At 42.7% G+C, this 20,707-nt stretch overlaps 1 protein-coding gene across 3 annotated transcripts in view; it reads left to right on the top strand.

Moving 5' to 3' along the window:
• Positions 1-20,707, top strand: part of EFNB3 (ephrin B3) — a 90,238-nt gene that overhangs the window by 8,628 nt on the left and 60,903 nt on the right. For 2 of the 3 annotated variants that reach the window (XM_070729665.1, XM_070729664.1), the window contains one exon: positions 2,244-2,364. In XM_070729665.1, the coding sequence (XP_070585766.1) occupies positions 2,246-2,364 (119 nt within the window). In that variant the 5' untranslated portion in view covers positions 2,244-2,245. Of the gene's footprint in view, positions 1-1,047; positions 2,365-20,707 lie in introns of those variants that run through there. The other variant, XM_070729663.1, reaches the window with a different exon arrangement.

Here is a 20,707-nt window from a genome sequence, read left to right as displayed (position 1 = left end):
GACATTTATGCCTATTGAGTTGCATTGAAGATAAGTGTTGAATGTGGAGAAAAATAAAAAATTTAATTAAAAAATCATAAAACAAGAAAAGCAGATTTTTAACACTTATTTATTCATTTTTCCTCAGCATTTGCCACAGGCCCCTTTGTGCCCTATTCTCTCAACAAGCCGGAAATTCAACAGGTGCAGCTTGTGCCTGGATAGACACCCCCCCCCCCCCAGAAAAAGAAGCGCTCCAGAAAAGTTGAATTATTTTCCAAACCCACCCACCCACAATTTCCCAAATATTCCAAGGTGGAACACAACACACAAAACAAAACGTCTGGCAAGATTGGAAGCATCCAGACACAATGCCTTTAATTTGTGGGGTGGGGGAGAGAGTGAGCGAGCGAGGGAGGGGACACATTGCCCCCCCTTTCTCCTGCGTGTGCCCCCCCATCCCATTTTCCTCCTCTTCCCCACCCCCACTCACCTGTCCTTCTCCCCCCCACTACACACACACCCTTTTTCTCCTTCCTGACAATTCCGGCTATATTTAAAATATGCTGACACCTTTGAAATAAAAAATACACACAGCTCTGCCATTAATCTCCCCTATCCTTCCTTTCACCTGGAGGGAAAGACCAAAATAAAATAAAATTTAAAAAAAACCCAGGATTTAGGGGGGTGGAAGAAAAAGAAAGAGAGAAGGCATCCAACCCCCACTTCCCAAAATTATTATTATTTTGGTCTGTATTCTTTAAAATGTCCCTTTGCTTTGAAAATTGCAATTGTCTTGCAAAGGCGACGCCTCGCTCTTTCTCTCTTCCAGTCTCCAGATTTGATATTCTTGCAAAGGGAGCTGTCTCGGTTTTTTGTTTTGATTTCCCCCCCCACTCGTCCTTTAGGGCTGCTTTCTTCCACCTTTCCTTCAATTTCAGCTGAAGTTCTTTCTCTCTTTCGTCTCTTGCTTTTTTCTGTCTCTTTTTTTTCTCTCTACTCCTCCTCCTCTCCATCCGCCTTCCGTATCTTCTTTCATCTTCAGACTCCGGTCCTTGCGTCGGGGAGAAAAAATACTGTCTCTTCGCTCCGCTTTTTCCCGCTCACCAATTCTTCACTCCTCCCTTTCTCTCTGCCTCTTCCCCCCCTCCCAAAGAGAGAGAGAGAGAGAGAGAGAAAGAGATAGAGAAAGAAAGAAAGAACAAGAAGGGAGAGGGGCGAGGGTGAAAAAAACATAACAATTCTCCCCGATTTCTGATTTTATTTTATTTTTTCGTTCTCTCTGTCTCTCTCTCTGCACCATCCATCATTGGAGTTTCTTCGTTGCTGGGGAAGAAGGAGGAGGAAAAAAGAAGAGGAGGAGGAGGAGGTCGCCGAGCCCCCAAATCAGCGCTGCGGAGGGATGGAAAAAATAGAGGAGGGGGGGCCTTGCAAATGAATGCCTCCTCCTTTTCTCTCTCTCTCTCTCTCTTTCTCTCTCTGCCCTCCCTTTCTACCACCTTTCTTCTGTCTTACACACTTTTCCACACCTCCCTGAGGATCTGGAAGCAGAGAGGCTGAAGGCGCTGACTGGATGAAATTTCTGCTTTTCTGGACTCAATTCTTGGTTCACCTTTCTTTCCTTTCTTTCTTTCTTTCTTTCTTTCTTTCTTTCTTTTCTTCCTTCCTCCATTCTTTCCTCTTACTGTCCTTTCTTTCCTTCCTCTCTTCCCATCCCTTCCTTCCTTCTCTTCTTCCTTTCGTCTTCTTTCTTTCTTTTTTCCTTCCTTTCTTCCTTCCATCGAGGGAGAGAAAGGTGAGGGAAAATGTCCTTCTTTTGGGCAAGTCTTTGCAAGTGGTGCAAACTTTTTGCATCGGCCCAGAGCCCCTGGTGCAACAGGGAGGGTTTGTAAAACTTTGTTGACCCCGCCAGCAAGATCTAGTAGTTTCTTTCCTTAAAGGAAAGAGGGGGGAAAGAACCAAAAACTCTTCTCTCTTTCTCTCTTTCTTTTTCTGCCTCTCTTTCTCCCTCCGATAGATATATTTCGTATGCGCCCCTTTCTCTGCCTCTCTGATTATTTTTCCCACCCTTGGTCGCCAAAGAGGGGGATTTGGAATTGCCTCTTGAAAACCCGGCGGGGGTGAGATTGACCAAGAAAGAAAAACAAAGCAGAAAAGAAAGAAAGGAAAGAAAGAAAGAAAGAAAAAAAAAAGGAAAGGAGAGACGGGAGAGGAATTAGTGCCGGGCCTCTCCTGTCCACCCCTGAACCCCTTCTTTTTTGCAGTGATGGCCTTAGAAAACTCTGGAGTTGGATTTTATATAGCTTTGAATCTCTGCTTTTGGGAACTCTTGTTCGTGGATGGACTCAGCCTGGAGCCTATTTATTGGAACACTTCGAACAAAAAGTAAGCCTTTTTTTCCCTTTTCTCGGGCCTGGGGAAAAATCCAGGTATTGTCTGGGGAGGCGGCTTCAGGTGCTGAGAAAGACTTGGGTTGGGCTGGGGAAAAATAATAATAATAACATTTTTTTTAAAAGAAAAAAACCCATAGCTTTTCTGTAACAAAATCTGGTTCGGTCTTGTGGCTTGGATTTTTTTGTGCTTTGTGTTTCAATGGAATTTGGGAGCAGATGCTTTTGAGTAAAGGAGGAGGCAGGGAAAATATCAGCATTTGGGGGTGGGTTGTTTCCAGTGGGGGGGGAGATAACCTCCCCCCCCCGTTTGGTTTGGGGCAAAGTTAGGATGAAGAAGGAGAAGTTTTCTTCTTCTCGGCGTGGTTTCAGGCTGCTTGTGAAAACCTGAACCTCACTTTTTTCCTTTCCCCAAACTTTTCCCCAATATCCATTAAAAAAAAAAATCTCTACTTTGGAAGCAAAAAAAAAAAGGGTTGGGGGAAAAAATTGGGGAAGGGGGTGCCTACAGACATGATGCAGACAGAGAAACATTTTTCTCCTCTTGTCTTCCCTCCTTTCTCTCCCCATCTCCAACCCCCCAACCAGAAATGTGATTTCTCCCCCCTTCCTTCTACCCCTTCCTTTGCTCAGTTTTGTGCACCAAATTCATCTGGTTGGTCAGGTTTCCTAAGATTATGCCCGGCAAGGAAGATTACTTCTTGGACCTGTATCTCAAAAGTTGTTGGCTGGCAAAAAGTGTGGGTTTGTGTGTGTGTGTGTGTGTGTGTGTATCAACCACATCATCCTAAACTGGTTTTTCCTTGCAAGTTTCAGTCTGGAATGTCAGCACTTTTTGTCTGGGGTTCGCCTTGTCTCTCTCTCGCTTTTGTGTGTGTTTGTGTGTGTCTTCGTTTCCTAGTTTTTGGCAATGTTGCATTAAAAAAAAATGGGAATGAAAATAAAACTAGTAAACTGCCCGAACCTTCGCAATGAAGCTGTGGATTAATGAACTTTGCTGGGCGCAGTGTAGTTTTGACCGTAATGTGCCTGGGTGTGCATTTATGGCTACAGACAGACAGACACAAAAAAAACCATGCACACAGAGGGCATCTCAAGGTAGGGGAGTGTGTGTGCCTGGCCCTATGTGTGTGTCTCTCTCTTTCTCCTGGGTGTGCAACTGCTGGTGTGCTTCCCACTTTTGCAATGGGTTGGGTCTGTCTGGATTGTATTTCTGCACTTACCTACAGCGTGTGGCTGCTGCGATGGGGTGTGTGCCTTGTGTGTCTCCTCCTCTCCTTGCATTCTTGCACGAATTAAAAATTGTGAAATCCGACACATTTGCGCTCTCTCTCTCTCTCCTCCCTTCCCTCCATTCAGATCTCTGCACACACAAAAAAAAGCCTTTGAAAGTGGATTGCAAACCCGGATTAAGTATAACTTCTTGCCTTGAAAAGGAGTGTGTGTATGTTGTGTTTTTTGTGCAAGGGGTGGGGGAAACCCAAATAGAACTTTCTTCCCTTCTTCTTCAGAATTTTTTTTTTACAGGCCAGTTTTCACACTTGCCAGCTCTTGATAATCCTGCACACTTTTTTGTCTGTTTCTCTCTCTCTCTCTCTCTCTCTCTCTCACACACACAAACACACACTCCCCAGGAGTCCGGCCTGACTCCTCATCTGTTAACAATTGTGGCTGCCACCCCACCCCCCAACTACAACTTCTGAAACTCAAGTCCCCCCCTTGCACACTTTTGAGAGAATGAGGAGAGGCCGAAGAAGAACCCAGTTAATTTGGGGTGATGTCATTTTTGGGTCCCTGCAGAGGGAGGGGAGGAGAGAAAAATTAGGGGGAGCTTTGTCAGAAAAACCTCTCTCGTGCACATCAGAGGGGAGAAAGAGAAGAAAAAACCCTGTGATTCATAAGTGCTACAATTTGCGCGCTGTCGCTATGCAAGGCAACGCTTCCTAGCAACAGGAATATATATATTAGAACTAATGAGCCCTATTTGCCTAAATCACGCTGTGTATTTTCCTCTCGCCTGACTTCTGATGTTTTCCGCTTCTCTTTCCCTCCTTTTAACCCCCCCTCCCCTCCAGAGGGGGAAAATGTCCCCCATTCCGGGTTCAGGAGAGGGGGCGGTGACCCAGTCTTGGAAACCAGAGGAGAACAATGGGTTGAGGGCCCAGGGGGAGCCTGATTGAAGCCCAAGGTGGGGAAATGGGCAGAAGAGACCTGAAGGAGGGTCTCTTCTAGGATTGGGGTCTCCTTTGGGAGGGGTATGTACCCTCCCCACTTGGTAATAGGGTGCGCAAGGCTGACTCTTCACCATTGGCTGTTGTCCTTGCATTGGTCTTCATTGTTGGGATCGGTAAAAATAAAATGTCATAGAAACATAGAATCATAGAAGACTGACGGCAGAAAAAGACCTCCTGGTCCATCTAGTCTGCCCTTATACTATTTCTTGTATTTTATCTTAGGATGGATCTATGTTTATCCCAGGCATGTTTAAACTCAGTTACTGTGGATTTACCGACCACATTCCAAGTTTGTTCCAAGCATCTATTACTCTTTCAATCAAATAATATTTTCTCACATTACTTCTAATCTTTCCCCCAACTAACCTCAGATTGTGCCCCCTTGTTCTTGGGTTCACTTTCCTATTGAAAACACTTCCCTCCTGAACCTTATTTAACCCTTTCACATATTTAAATGTTTCAATCATGTCCCCCCCTTTCCCTTCTGTCCTCCAGACTTTACAGATTGAGGTCATGAAGTCTTTCCTGATACGTTTTATGCTTCAGACCTTCCACCTTTCTTGTAGCCTGTCTTTGGACCTGTTCAATTTTATCAATATCTTTTTGTAGGTGAGGTCTCCAGAACTGGACACAGTATTATTCCAAATGGGGTCTCACCAGCGCTCTTTATAGCGGGATTACAATCTCCCTCTTCCTGCTTGTTATACCTCTAGCTATGCAGCCAAGCATTCTACTACTTGTCAGTTTTCCTTTGGAAGAAGGGGGCGTGGTTGTTCTCCCCTTGAAGGAGAATCAAGAGGAAGGGAAGGAGAAGAAGTTTTCAGAAGTTGGGGGTGGGGGAATTGGGGTGCCCAAGGGCTGACACACCATCTTGGAGGTCCACTTTAACCCTGCTTGGCTGTTGCTACCAAAGGTGGAAGTAGAATCCAAGGCCAAAGGTTTTCGAAACTTGGCAACTTTTAAAACTCGCGGACTTCAAACTTCAAGTCTTCAAGTTGCCCAGTTTGGGGACCCCCTCCCCTCTCCCCGCCCGATCCAGACTCTGTTCTGCCCACGTTGCCCATGAAAAGTTGAGAAGCTAAGAACCTCAAGGAGGTGGGACTAGGTCCGTTCTTCTCCATCCTGCTTTCTTCTCTCTCTGTCCAAGATGCCACTTTGGGTAAAGAGGCAGACCTGCGAGCTGAGTTGCACTCTCCAACAATGTGGCAACAGCTAGGGTGGCAGCCGTGATGTGTTTTGGTGTGTGTGCGTGTGTTGGACCCGCTGAGAGATGAACTTTGTAGATATCTTCTCCTTTCTGATCTCTCCAAGCTACCACCCTTGTGGTCTGAAGATCATCCACTTAGATTATGTGCTGCCTAACAATGTGGCAATAGTTAGGTGGCAGCTGTGATGTGTTTTTGGGGTGTGTATTGGATCATTTGGAAGATGGACCTTGTTAGATTTCTTCTGCTTCGTTCTCTCTCTAAGATGCCACATTTGGGAAGGCACCTTTTGAAGACCTATGAGTTTGGTTGTGCTCTCTGGCAGTGTGGCAATAGTTAGGTGACAACTGTGATGTGTTTTGGGGTGTGTATTGGATCAGTTTGAAGATGGACCTTCTAGATTTCTTCTGCTTCGTTCTCTCTCCAAGGTGCCATGTTTGGGAAGGCACCTTTTGAAGACCTACAAGTTGGGTTGTGTTCTCTGGCAGTGTGGCAATAGTTAGGTGGCAACTGTGATGTGTTTTGGGGTGTGTATTGGATCAGTTTGAAGATGGACCTTCTAGATTTCTTCTGCTTCGTTCTCTCTCCAAGGTGCCACGTTTGGGAAGGCACCTTTTGAAAACCTACAAGTTGGGTTGTATTCTCTGGCAGTGTGGCAATAGAGAGGTGGCATGTGTTATGTTTTTTGGGGTGTGTGTTGGACATTGTTGGAAGATGACCCAGTTTGGGGGGGGGTGATTCCCTACTTTCTGGAGAATATGACTTCAGTCAATCTACCGACATGTGCTTCGGGCAAATGAAATCTCTCATAGAAGTTGGAAGCAAGATTTCCCCAAACAACGATAGCTTTCCCCCCGTACAAAAACTCCCATCCTTCCCACCTAGGTTTTAATTATTCCGTCGCAGGTTCTCTCATTATTTTCTTTGACAAGGCCATGAATCCAGCCCCTGCTAATATGGAGATTTATTTAAATGCGATAAGTTAATGAGTCAATTAATTGGCTGACCTCCCTATCAGAAAGGGAAAAACGTCTTTCCACGCAGAAGGTGACATCGACGGAAGCGCCCAAGATGGTGGAAAGGGATTTTTTTTTTTAAAAAAAGGAATCAGTTGTGGTGATGTGGCAAAAAAGCCCGTGTGTGTAAGGATGAGTGAGCCCAGTGTGACGTTGTTTCCCCTCGCATGAGTTGATGGCTTAGATATTGAGGGTGGTTGGGCATGTTTTTCATTGCAAAAAGAGATGGGTGGATGGATGGTTGCCTTCATAATAAGTGGCATGAAACATCAGATTTGCCAAGGTGGACTTGGGATTTGAACAGGAATTGGGGACCAGCCCAGCCCAATACTCGAATGTATTTTTTAAAAAGATTGGTGCCACGAATATATTGTCTTTAAAAAAAAGTCTGCCACAAATATTTCGTGTTAAAAAGGGTCTGGCACAAATATTTCATGTTCAAAACAGTCTGCCACAAATATTTCACGTTCAAAAAAAGTCTGCCACAAATATTTCGTGTTCAAAAAAGTCTGCCACAAATATTTCGTGTTCGAAACAGTCTGCCACAAATATTTCGTGTTCAAAAAAAGTCTGCCACAAATATTTCGTGTTCAAAAAAGTCTGCCACAAATATTTCGTGTTCAAAAAAAGTCTGCCACAAATATTTCATGTTCAAAACAGTCTGCCAATAATATTTCGTGTTCAAAAAAGTCTGCCACAAATATTTCGTGTTCAAAAAAAGTCTGCCACAAATATTTCGTGTTCAAAAAAAGTCTGCCACAAATATTTCGCGTTCAAAAAAAGTCTGCCACAAATATTTCATGTTAAAAGAGTTTGCCACAAATATTTTGGGTTAAGTCTGCCACAAATATTTCGTGTTTGAAGAGTCTGCCACAAATATTTCATGTTCAAGAAAGTGTGCCACAAATATTTCGAGTTCAAGAAGTCTGCCACAAATATTTCGTGTTAGAAGAATCTGGCATAAATATTTCGTATTCAAAACGTCTGCTCAATGCTGGGATTGTGTTTAAAAAATTGGTGCCACAAAAATTTCGTGTTCAAAAAAGTCTACCACAAATATTTCATGTTCGAAGAGTCTGCCACAAATATTTCATGTTCAAGGAAGTCTGCCATAAATATTTTGTAGTAAAAGAGTCTGCCACAAATATTTTGTATTCAAGAAAATCTGGCACAAATATTCCATATTCAAAACGTCTGCCCAATGCTGATATTGTGTTTAAAAAATTGGTGCCACAAATATTTCGTGTTAAAAAAGTCTGTCACAAATATTTTGTGCTAAAAGAGTCTGCCACAAATATTTCATGTTAAAAAACTTTATCACCAAATATTTCGTATTAAAAAAGGTCCACCATAAATAATTTGTATTGGGGAAAAAAATCTGCCACAATTTTCCTGTTAAAAAAAAAGTCTGCTACAAATATTTCGTGTTCAAAAAAGTCCACCACAAATATTTTATGTTTAAAAAACTTTACTACAAACATTTTGGATTTTAAAAAGTCCACCACAAATATTTTGTATTAAAAAAAACCCCAACCACCTCAATTATTTCAGGTTTTTTAAAAAAGTCTATCACAAATATTTTCTGTTAAAAAGTCTTCTACAAATATTTTATCTTAGAAGAACTCTGCCCCAAATATTTCATGTTTTAAAACTTTATGACCAATATTTTGTATTTTTTTAAAAAGTTCACCACAAATATTTTGTATTGAAAAAAAAATCCACCACAAATATTTTGCATTGAAAAAGGGTGCCATGAGTAGTTTTGTGTTAAAATAAATCATGATTTTTGGCATTTAAAAAAAATCTGCCACAATTTTTGTGTGTCTGTGTCTCTGTGTGTGTGTTTTGCTCGGTGATCCAAAATCTACAAGCAAACGTCCTTCACATCTTCACACACATTGTGGCAGGTGAAAATACTGTCCTTTGGAGGACCGGTGCATCCCCGTCTCTCTGTCCACGAATTTGCACACTTCCCCCCAAAAAAGACTCGAAATATTCACAGTCACCCAGTCACATCTGGAAGAGGGGAGCGAGGTGTTTCAGAAATAAGTGAAGATGGCAGCTCCGATTGTGCAAGGGAAGCCCGACCCACACGCTTGAAAAAATAGGGGAAAGATTTGTTCGCACAAATGCGAGTGCCATCTTGTTTTTAAAATAATAATAATAATAAATAAAAATCCAGAATCCGGCTCCTTTCTCGACTTCTCTATATCTCGATCTGGCTGGAATGACGTACAGTCAAACTTCCGAATTAGGTCTTGAATCAGGTGCGAAGCGAAAGGGATAATAGTGGTTTATTCTGGTTGATGGTGGTTTATTCTGATTTACCCCAGGTAATTTGAGGGAAGCTAGTCTGGTTTAATTCTCTTTTAGCATCTCCTCTCAACAAAATGAGGGTTTATTTGCGAAGTTTCAGCTCTGGATTCTGCACAGGGAGACTTTAAAATCTCAATTTCTCGGTCAAAAAGAAGAGAGTTAAATTCTCTCCTGCGTCGGGTGGTCCTGTCACGTACTAACGGGTGTGAAGACCCCTTGCTGGTTCTCAAGCAAGAAACCCGGCCTTGAAAACAAACCACCCTGATTTAAATGAGCTACAGATAGTCCTTGGGTTACGACCGAAATGTTTGTTGCTAAGTGAGACGGCTATCAAAAGCGGGTTTTCTCCTGTTGCAGTTGCTAAGTTAGCGACATGGTTGTTAAAGTGAATCTGGATTCCCCATCGACTCGTCGGACAGTCACAAAAGAGGATTCTAGAAACCCTACAACCGTCATAAATACAGGTTGGTTGCCAAGTGTCTTAATTTTGGCCCTGTCACTGTGGGGATGCAGCGACGGTCGTAAGTGTGAAAAACGGTCATCAGTCGCTTTTTACAGGGCCGTTGTAACTTGAAACATCAACTAAACAAACGGTTGTAAAACGACGCACGATGGAGGGGAGCTGGGTTCGCTTAATGACCACGTGATTTGCTTAACAACTGGGGCGACGAATCCCCAAGGGCCTAAAAGGTTATAATAATAATTATTTATTATTATTATTATTATTTATTAGATTTGTATGCCGCCCCTCTCCATAGACTCACTCCAAGCTCTGCAATGGAAACGTCGGTTTCAGTTGCGGACATAAGATGAGGACTGGCTGTATGGAAAACTTTCTAGAATTTTCTTTAGATTGCTTTACCGCCTAAAATGGCAGTTGTTTGGCTTAATGTCTTCTGCCACCGTTTGGCAAAACTCCTGTCCGCCCGTTGTTGCCCCTGCGATTCGTGACTCACAAAGCTTGCCAGGAGCACAATTTGAAATGGTGTGTTTGTGTGTGTGCGTGTTAAAAATTGTGCTGCCGTCCGTTGTCGTCGTCCTCCCTCTTTCGGCCAGAGGGGGGTTCCCGCCGTTTGCACCAGTTCTATAGAACCAGTAGCGGGAATTCTCCGCTGCTCGCCAGACTGGCAGCGATGGCCAGCTGGACCCTCCCCCCCGAATCGGCTCTCAGCGCCATAACGACGCCATTTTGTTTTTGTTTTTGCTTCCGCACATGCTCACGTGGCGCGGGAGGAAGTGAACCGGCCGCGAGGTCAGTCAAAACCCACTGCTGCTTTCCAGCTCTCTTTACTGCGTCTCATTTGTGGCGAGAGACCCGAAAAGACCCGTTCTGTTTTTATGGCAGGATACGTCCTCGATGTACAACAGTTCCTCACGTGACCGTCCAAAGTCACGAGGTCACTGGAAAAAAATGAGGGGGGGGGACTTTTCACACTTGCAACGGTTGCACCATCTAGAGTACACATCAAAAATTCAGACACTTGGCAAAACAGTTTGTATTTATGACAGTCACAACATCCTGGGAGTGTGCGATCCCCTTGTGCGATCTTTCTGACAGGGGTTAAGTCGGCGGGGGCACCGGATTTACTTAATGACCATGTTGCTGACTTAACCACTGCAGGGCTTCCCTCAAAGTCGGTGGGGAGAAAGAGTGTAAAATCGGTCAAAAATCCCTTAACTGTCTCACCTAGCAATGGAGATGTTAGCTTTGATTGTAGTCGTAACTCAAGGACTAGGTGCATTTACTCACACACACACCAAATTTTGAATTTCGTGTGTCTGTTTGTCTTCTGGTCTATGGCAAATCCCTGACCCGAAAGGTCAGACAAATCTTTGACCTTCAACATGACCTGAACATAATTTTTTCAACTAGAGCCGGGATGGCGCAGCAGGTAGAGTGCTGAAATTTGGAGACCCCTGGTCTACTCAAAAACAAGTGCTCAAGGTGATTTTCTACCTTGAAATCTGGAGGCCCCTGGTCTACTCAAAAACAAGTTCTCAAGGCGATTTTCTACCTTGAAATTTGGAGGCCCCTGGTCTACTCAAAAACAAGTTCTCAAGGCGATTTTCTACCTTGAAATTTGGAGGCCCCTGGTCTACTCAAAAACAAGTTCTCAAGGCGATTTTCTACCTTGAAATTCGGAGGCCCCTGGTCTACTCAAAAACAAGTTCTCATTCTCAAGATGATGTTCTAGTCAAAAACAAGTTCTTGAAATTTGGAGACCCCTGGTCTACTCAAAAACAAGTTCTCAAGATGATATTCCACCTTGAGGTTTGAAGACCCCAGTCTACTCAAAAACAAGTTCTCAAGATGATATTCCACCTTGAGGTTTGGAGACCCCAGTCTACTCAAAAACAAGTTCTCAAGATGATATTCCACCTTGAGGTTTGGAGACCCCAGTCTACTCAAAAACAAGTTCTCAAGTCGATATTCCACCTTGAGGTTTGGAGACTCCTGGCATACACGAAAACAAGTTCTCAAGATGATATTTCACCTTCAAATTTGGAGACCCCAGTCTGCTCAAAAACAATTTCTCGAGACGATGTTCCACCTTGAAGTTTAAAGGCCCCAGTCTACTAAAAAAACAAGTTCTCAAGACGATATTCCAACATGAAGTTTGGAGACCCTTGGTCTACATGAAAAAAGTTCTCAAGGTGATGTTCTATCTTGAAGTTTGGAGACACCTGGTCTACACAAAAACAAGTTCTCAGGATGATAATCCACCTTGAAGTTTGGAGACCCCCTGGGTCTACATGAAAACAAGTTGTCAGGATGACATTACACCTTGAAGTTTGGAGATACCCTGGTCCACACAAAAACAAGTTCTTGAGACAATGCTCCAAAATCCCCATCTTCTTTTTTTGATCCTTCTTGAAGAGCTTCCAAGAAACATCTGTCCTGAGCGAACAGATGACACAGCGGCATAAGTAACAACCCAACAGCGGAAGAGCAGCTACACTTGTCTAGTTGTGAAAACATTTTATTCACCTGTGATTCCTTGGCAAACAGATGTCAAAGTGTTGAAGGCGTTTTTTGGTCTTTTATCTCCTACAGGGCAGAGAAGCGTCTTGCTTTCCCCAGCCCACCCCCCCTTTCGTTATCCAGCTCTGGCGTATGTGTGAATCCCACCTCTTGAGGGGTGCGTAACACTCCCAACACGCAGGCACAAAATTCATAGTTACACAACGTGCTGTGTTCCTTTCCGGAGTCCGCAGCGTTATGTATGTTAAAGTGCAAAAAAAATCAAATCGGGAAAACTTGCGAATCCCAAAAATTAAATCCGGGCACGCGCAGAAAATAGGACGAGAATTAACAGGTACATTTAATGGAACAGATTAACAGAGTTGAAAGGGACCTTTCTGGTCATTTAGTCCAACCCGCTGCCTATATCTACCTAGGATTGAACTCACAACCTTCTTACGTTAGGTTGCACAAAATTCCGTAGATTTTTCTATAAGGGTAGTCCTCGTCTTACAACCACAAATTCAATTCAATTCAATTCAATTTATTAGATTCGTATGCCGCCCCTCTCCGTAGACTCGGGGCGGCTCACAACAATAATAACACAATATATAACAAATCTAATAATTAAAAGTCATTAAAAACCCCTTATTTAAAAGCAAACATACACACAAACATACCATGCATAAACTGTATAGGCCCGGAGGAGATGTCTCCGTTCCCCCATGCCTGGCGGCAGAGGTGGGTTTTAAGAAGTTTACGAAAGACAAGGAGGGTGGGGGCAATTCTAATCTCCGGGGGGAGCTGGTTCCAGAGGGTCAGGGCCACCACAGAGAAGGCTCTTCCCTTGTGTCCTGCCGGACAACATTGTTTAGTTGACGGGACCCGGAGAAGGCCAACTCTGTGGGACCTAACTGGTCGCTGGGATTCGTGCGGCAGAAGGCGGTCTCGGAGCTATTCTGAGCCCCCCCCCATTTTCTGTAGCTAAGACGAAGGCAGTCATTAAGCGAGTTTTGTGCCATTTTACCGCCTTCCTTGCCATGGTTGCTAAGCAGATCATTAGTCGTTAAGTGAATACGGCTTCCCCAGGATTGACTTTGCTTGTCGGAAGGTCGGCAGAGGGGATTTTGTAACCTCTGGGGCATCGCAAGCGCCATAACTACAAGTCACCCCGAGTCTGTGGAGAGGGGCGGCATACAAATCTAATAAATAAATAAATAAAGTAGCCAAGCTTCTGGATTTTGATCATGTGACACGAAGGATGCTGAAAAACGTGCCTAGGTCACTTTTTTGAGTGCTGTTGTCACTTTGGTCACTAAACAAATGGTCGTAAGTCGAAGACTACCTGTAAACCTGACCACAAGTCAGTTCTGTTGACTTCTCTCTCTCTCTGCAGCCCTCGACACAATGGAGCCCTGAATATCAGTTGCTAAGTGATACAGTTGTGAATTTTGTTACGCCCATTTTGTGACTGTTCTCCCCACAGTTGTTCAAGGAATCTCTGCCGTTGTTAAGCGAGTCATGGCATCGTTAAGCGACTCGGGCTGCCCTGTTGACTCGTTGGAAGGTCGCAAAAATGGGAACCGTGTAAATACGGGTCAGTGGTCAAGGAGGTGAAATTTGTATCATGTGATCGTGGAGGAGGCTGCAGCGGTGTGAAAAATGATGCTAAGTCACTTTTTCCCCCAGTACCGTTGCAACTTTGAACGGTCACTAAATGAACGGTCGTAAGTCAAGGACTGCCTGTGTGTTTCAGTAGATGCCAATTTTCTGTGTTTCTGCTCTTTCCTCCATTCTATTTTCTTCTTTAGGCATATCTGTCTGTCTGTCTCTCTCTCTCACTCTAGTCTGTCTTTCTGACTTCATCAATCTCATAAATCCATCCATCCATCCATCCCCCCCTCCCTCCCTCCATCCATCCATCCATCCATCCATCCATCCATCCATCCATCCATCCATCCATCTATCTATCTATCTATCTATCTATCTATCTATGATCTATGTAGTCTGTCTGTCTTTATCTATCAGTCTATAAATCCATCCATCCATCTTATCTGCCTGTCTGTCTCTCCATCTAGTCTGTCTTTCTGACTTCATCAATCTCATAAATCCATCCATCCATCCATCCCTCCCTCCCTCCCTCCATCCATCCATCCATCCATCCATCCATCTATCTATCTATCTATCTATCTATGATCTATGTAGTCTGTCTGTCTTTATCTATCAGTCTATAAATCCATCCACCCACTCCCTCTATTCTCTCTATTCTCTTATCTGTCTATCTATCTTCTTTCTGTCTGTCTGTCTCTCTAGTCTGTCTGTTTATAATCTATAAAGACATCCATCCATATCTATCTATTTCATCACTTCTCTTATCTCTGTCCGTCTGTCTGTCTCTTTATCTAGCTAATCCATCCATCCATCCATCCATCTATCTGTCTATTATCTGTCTGACTGTCATTTATCTGTCTTCTGTCTGTCTGTCTATCTATCTATCATCTATCTAGTCTGTCTGTCTTTATCAATCTATAAATCCATCCATCCATTCTATCTATTCTCTTATCTATCTATCTATCTGTCTATCTAACTAACTAACTATCTATCTACAGTATCTTCTTTCTGTCTGTCTCTATTTATTTTGTCTGCCTGTCTGCCTGTCTGCCTTCCTATCTATCTATCTGTCTGTCTGTCTATCTATCATCGTCTGTCTGTCTGTCTATCTATCTATCTTTTTTCTTTCTCTCTGTTTGTCTGTCAGTCTCTATTTATTTTGACTGCCTGCCTGCCAGCCTGCCAGCCTGCCTATCTATCTATCTATCTATCTATCTATCTATCTATCTATCTATCTATCTATCTATCTTTTTTCTTTCTGTCTGTCTGTCTATCTACCTACCCACCTACCTACCTATCTATCCATTCCAGGAAAGCTTTGGTTCTCGCCCACGGAAAACCCACCAATTTCAACCCACTTAACTTTGTTAACCCGCGGAAGATTCTGATAGGATGTCATTTTTCTTTGCCTTGGGCTTGTGGCCAACTGTAATTTTCCCTGATGGTGGCTTGTCTCCCCCTCCACACATACACAATGGGGCTTCATCCCTTCTACACGGCTCGGGTGTGACAGATCCTGCCCTGGGTGGTACAGAGAGGTCAGATTGGATGATCTTTGTGGTCTCCGAGAGACCTGTCATTATTTCATGCTATAATCTTCTTCTCAAAGCTACAGAAAAGCCACGCTGTTTGGATGCTTTCAAAGGAAAATTGTTGGCTTCTAACATTCATCCTCCGTAGCACGATTGATACAAAAAGAGATCTTTTACCCTATAATGAATTTGCCCCCCTTAAATTGGCAGAATGGAAAAAAAATAGATTTTGTTTGTTAGAGTTTTAGCAGTTAGCTGGACTTTTTTGCAAACTTACAAAAAAAAAGAATGCAGATAATGATACAGTGGTACCTTGGTTCTCGACTACAATTCATTCCGGAAGTGTGGTCGAGAACCAATTTGGTTGAGAACCGAAATAATTTATCCCATAAGAAAGTAAACTAGATTATTTCGTTCCTAAGCCCCAGGAATATGCCTATTTACTGGCCTAATTTTTATATAATATGTAAAAACATGTATCTAAACAACAAATAAGATCTAAACGTGTAAATATTAAATCGAAAAACAAAATAAAAGCATGAATCTTCCTCCGATCGTAGATTGACTGGTACTGATGCTGCGGGCGAGAGGCGCTGGGTTGAACAGACACCATTCAGCTCGACTCGGCTCATCTTGGGTGTTCGAGTTCCAAATGTTTGTTTGGATTTCAGGGCAAAATTTTCTCGAATTTCTTCTTCGAATACTGATTTGTTCAAATTGTAAATCGTTCAAAAACCAAAGTGCCACTGTAGTTCTTCTGCAGCAAGTGGAGAACAGAAAACAGACAGTCATAGAAACATAGAAACATAGAAAATTGAGGGCAGAAAAAGACCTCATGATCCATCTAGTCTGCCCTTAGACTATTTCCTGTATTTTATCTTAAGATGGATCTATGTTTATCCCAGGCATGTTTAAATTCAGTTACTGTGGATTTACCAACCACGTCTGCTGGAAGTTTGTTCCAAGGATCTACTACTCTTTCAATAAAATAATATTTTCTCATGTTGCTTTTGATCCTTCCCCCAACTAACTTCAGATTGTGTCCCCTTGTTCTTGTGTTCACTTTCCTATTAAAAACACTTCCCTCCTGGACCTTATTTAACTCTTTAATATATTTAAATGTTTCGATCGTGTCCCCCCTTTTCCTTCTGTCCTCCAGACTCTACAGATTGAGTTCATTAAGTCTTTCCTGATACGTTTTATGCTTAAGACCTTCCACCATTCTTGTAGCCCGTCTTTGGACCTGTTCAATTTTGTCAATATCTTTTTGTAGGTGAGGTCTCCAGAACTAAACACAGTATTCCAAATGCGGTCTCACCAGCGCTCTATATAGCGGGATCATAATCTCACTCTTCCTGCTTGTTATACCTCTAGCTATGCAGCCAAGCATCCTACTTGCTTTCCCTACCGCCTGACTGCACTGCTCACCCATTTTGAGACTGTCAGAAATCACGACCCCTAAATCCTTTTCTTCTGAAGTTTTTGCTAACACAGAACTGCCAATACAATACTCAGATTGAGGATTCCTTTTGCCTAAGTGCATTATTTTACATTTGGAAACATTAAACTGCAGTTTCCATTGCTTTGACCATTTATCTAGTAAAGCTAAATCATAGTCCTCATCTTAACGTCTATTACCAAGCTCTGAATTTCCACTGCTAAGCGAGGCACCAGTTAAGTGAATTCTGGGACTTGGAAGTCCACCCCGTTTTTCATTTAATCGTCGAGTCTGATGAAAAACTCTGCGAGTGTATAACATAGGAAACAGGTTTGCATTACCGCTCCAATTTTTATCAGTCCGGATTTGGAGGAGTGGGGGAAGAGAGAAAGCACCACAGACTACAACTCCCATCCTCCACACCCAGTGGTGCTGATCCGGGGAAGCTTGGACGTTGAAGGTGCTGCATAGCAACTTTCTCAGGGCCGTCCACATGGCCATAAATATATGCGCCGCCTCGATTCTCCTCGCCGGCTCATCGCACCAAGACAAATGTGATTAATCGATTAACATTTTAATCACAGGTTAAAATTTACCACCCGCCGAGTCTATTACAAATTGATTTTTTAAAACACACACACACACACACACACACACATGCAAACAACGAGGCTGACTAAGTCGACAGGTCTAATTTGCAAAGCAGGCAACGGATCCGAAACACGAGCGATTTACAAAGACACAAAGACAGTTGTAATTTTATGCCCCTGATGCGTGAAAAAATATTTTTGTGGATAAACTTTGGAGGATTGGGACGTGGGAAAATTGGACCTATTTATGCCCCAATTTGGGGAATGCCGGAGAGGTACCATGAAACTAGATATCTCCAATTCCTGCAACCATTCTTGGTACATGTTTTATCCTCCAGTCCCCTAATCTTCTTTGTTGCTCTCCTCTGCAATCTTTCCACAGCTCTCAACATTTTAAAAAAAATAAAAATTATTATGGCGACCAAAACTGGATAGTGTATTCCAAGTGTGGTCTTACCAAGGCCTTATAAATTGGTATTCACGTGATATGTATCCATGTTGTGGTTCACTTACTCCTTTCTAATCCCTTCCTCTGTGATCTCTCCAGTCTAAGGAGGTAGAGGGAACAAAACAACACAGGCATAGCAGACTGGATAATTCTGGGAAGGAAGAAGGAGAAGAAAAGGAAGGAAAGAAGGAAGGAAAAAGGAAGGAAAGGAAATGAGAAGGAGAAGAAAAGGAAGGAAAGAAGGAAGGAAAGAAGGAAGGGAAGGAAATGAGAAGGAGAAGAAAAGGAAGGAAGGAAAACAGAAAAGAAGGAAGGAAGAAGGGGAAATGGGAAGGAGGAGAAAAAAAGAAGGAAGAGAAAGAACGAAAGAGAAAGGAAGAGAAAAGGAAGGAAGGAAGATGGGAAGGAGAAGAAAAGAAATGAAGGAAGGAGAAAAAAGAAAAAGAAAGCGAAAGGAGAAGGAGAAGGAGAAGGGAGGGAGAGAAGGAAGCAAGAAGGAAAAGAAAGAGAAAAAAGGGAAGAAATAGAAGCAACGTGATAAAATATTATTTTACTGAAAGAGTAGTAGATGCTTGGAACAAACTTACAGCAGACATGGTTGGTAAATCCACAGTAACTGAGTTTAAACATGCCTGGGATAAACATATATCCATCCTAAGATAAAATACAGGAAATAGTATAAGGGCAGACTAGATGGACCGCGAGGTCTTTTTCTGCTGTCAATATTCTATGTTTCTATGTTTCTAAATGAAGGAAAAAGAAAGGAAGGAAGGAAGGAAGGAAGGAAGAAAGAAAGAAAGAAAGAAAGAAAGAAAGAAAAAGAAAGAAAGCCATACTTTCCTTTCAACTGAACTTCATTTTGTTGTATAAGGGTCCTGGGTTCAAGTCTGTCAAGATCCTTCTGAGTCTTGATGCCAATTAGATTTGGGGACTTTGCCTTCAGTTCTGGGAGTTGCTCTCCTGAGATCCCTGGCAGAGATTCTCCTCTCCGTCCTTAGGGACTTCCGCCCTCCGTTAGGAATAGGGGTTGAGACGTCGCTACCGTTAGTCCTCAATTTACAGCTGCAGCGAGAACCAGAATTTGTGTCGCTACGCAAGGCGGTTGTCCCAATTTTCTTCATCACAGTCGCTAAGTTAGTTGCTGCTGTTAACGATAAATCACTGCCGTTACTAAGCGGATCGCCGGATTGTTAAACGAATCCAGCTCCCCCAGTCACCCACCAGAGTTGATTACATCCTGGCTTTCCCGTGCCCCCAAACTTTGATCGCGAGACATTCCACGAGGATTCTGCAATGGTCATTAAGTGAGCAAAAGAGTGGTTGCTTCAGTCCTTAAACAAGCCGTCGTAAGTTGAGGACAGTGGCCGATAAGGTCCCACAGAGTTGGCCTTCTCCGGGTCCCGTCGACCAAACAATGCCCCAGGGGAAGAGCCTTCTCTGTGGCGGCCCCGGCCCTCTGGAATCAACTCCCCCCAGAGATTAGACCGGCCCCCACCCTCCTTGTCTTTCGCAAATTACTCAAGACCCACCTTTGTCACCAGGCATGGGGGAGTTAGGATATTCCTTCCCCCTAGGCCATTACAAGTTATGCATGGTATGTTTGTGTGTAAGTTTGGTTTTTATAATAAGGGTTTTTAGTTGTTTTATTAAATTGGATTGTTACATGTTGTTTTTTTATCATTGTTGTTAGCCACCCCGAGTCTGCGGAGAGGGGCAGCATACAAATCCAATAAATAAATAAATGAATGAATGAATGAATTTATTTTATTTTATTTTATTTTATTTTATTTTATTTTATTATTTTATTTTATTTATTTATTTATTATTTATTTTTTTCCTAATTCTGGCCTGGCAAACAGATTTTCTGGTTTTCAACCGATTGCTACCAAAACACTTCCCACTTTTCCTTCTGTGAAAAAAATCCAAATTTTTCCCTCTTTTTATCCCCCCTGGGCCCTCCCTCATCCTTTTTTTTAAATTTGATTTTTTAAAAATTTAAATAAAAAAAAATATTTTTTTTGCATGTTTTCATGGAAGGGCAACCCCACTCCCCCCTTCCTCCTTTCAAGGCTCAAAATTCACCATTTGGGTTTCCCAAGAACTCCCCAGGTTTGATTCAGGTGAATTTTAACCATGATTTGTAAATTGGGTTTTGCATATTTTATTCTATTATTTTTTCCCCCCTTTCCTTTCCCCGTCTCGAGTTGATTTGCGGCCGAGAGTCTATTCATCCGAACCCTTTTCCCCTCAAGCCCCCTTTTCTTGCTTTGGCTTTTAAGGTCGCTGTGCATTTTTCCTTTGTTGATGGTGTGTGTGTGTGTGTGTGTGTATCATTATCATCCTCCCAATAAGAGAAAGCCATTGAGAGAGAAAGGGAAAGAGAGAAAGAGAGAAAGCAAGAGAGAGAAAGAGAGAAAGCAAGAGAGAGAAAGCAAGAGAGAAAGAGAGAGAAAGAACGAAGGAGAAAGAGACAGAAGAGAGAAAGAGGGAAGGAAAGAAAGAAAGAAAGAGAGAAATCTTTTGTAATAACTCTCCAGTCGTTCCATTTTTGCTTAAGGGAGAGAGAAAAAGAGAAAGGGAGAGAAAGAAAGAGAGAGTGTAAGAGAGAGAGAGAGAGAACGGGAGAGGGAGAAAGAAAAAAGAAAGAAAGAGAGAAACAGTAAGATAGAGAGGGAGAGAGAAAGGGGGGAGGGAGAAACAGAATGAAAGGGAAAGAGAGAAAGAAAGGGGGGAGAATGAGAGAAAAAGAGAGAGAAAGGGAGGGGGAGAGAGGGAGAAAGAGAGAAAAGAAAGTAAGAGAGGGAAAGAGAAAAAGAAAGAGAGAGGGAAAGAGAGAGAGAGAGACAGAAAGAGAAATCTTTGTAATAACTCTCCTTCCATTTTTGCTTAATTTAGCTTTCGCGTGTTTTTTTTTTAAAAAAAGAGCTTTTACAAGCTCGTAATAGAAGGTCTTTCTATCTCTTGGAAAGTCGCCGGAGCCTCTAAT

Source organism: Erythrolamprus reginae, chromosome Z, assembly GCF_031021105.1.
Source record: "Erythrolamprus reginae isolate rEryReg1 chromosome Z, rEryReg1.hap1, whole genome shotgun sequence".
Taxonomy (NCBI): domain Eukaryota; kingdom Metazoa; phylum Chordata; class Lepidosauria; order Squamata; family Dipsadidae; genus Erythrolamprus; species Erythrolamprus reginae.
The sequence above is the reverse complement of the archived record's forward strand: the minus strand, read 5'-3'. Positions and strand labels throughout refer to the sequence as shown.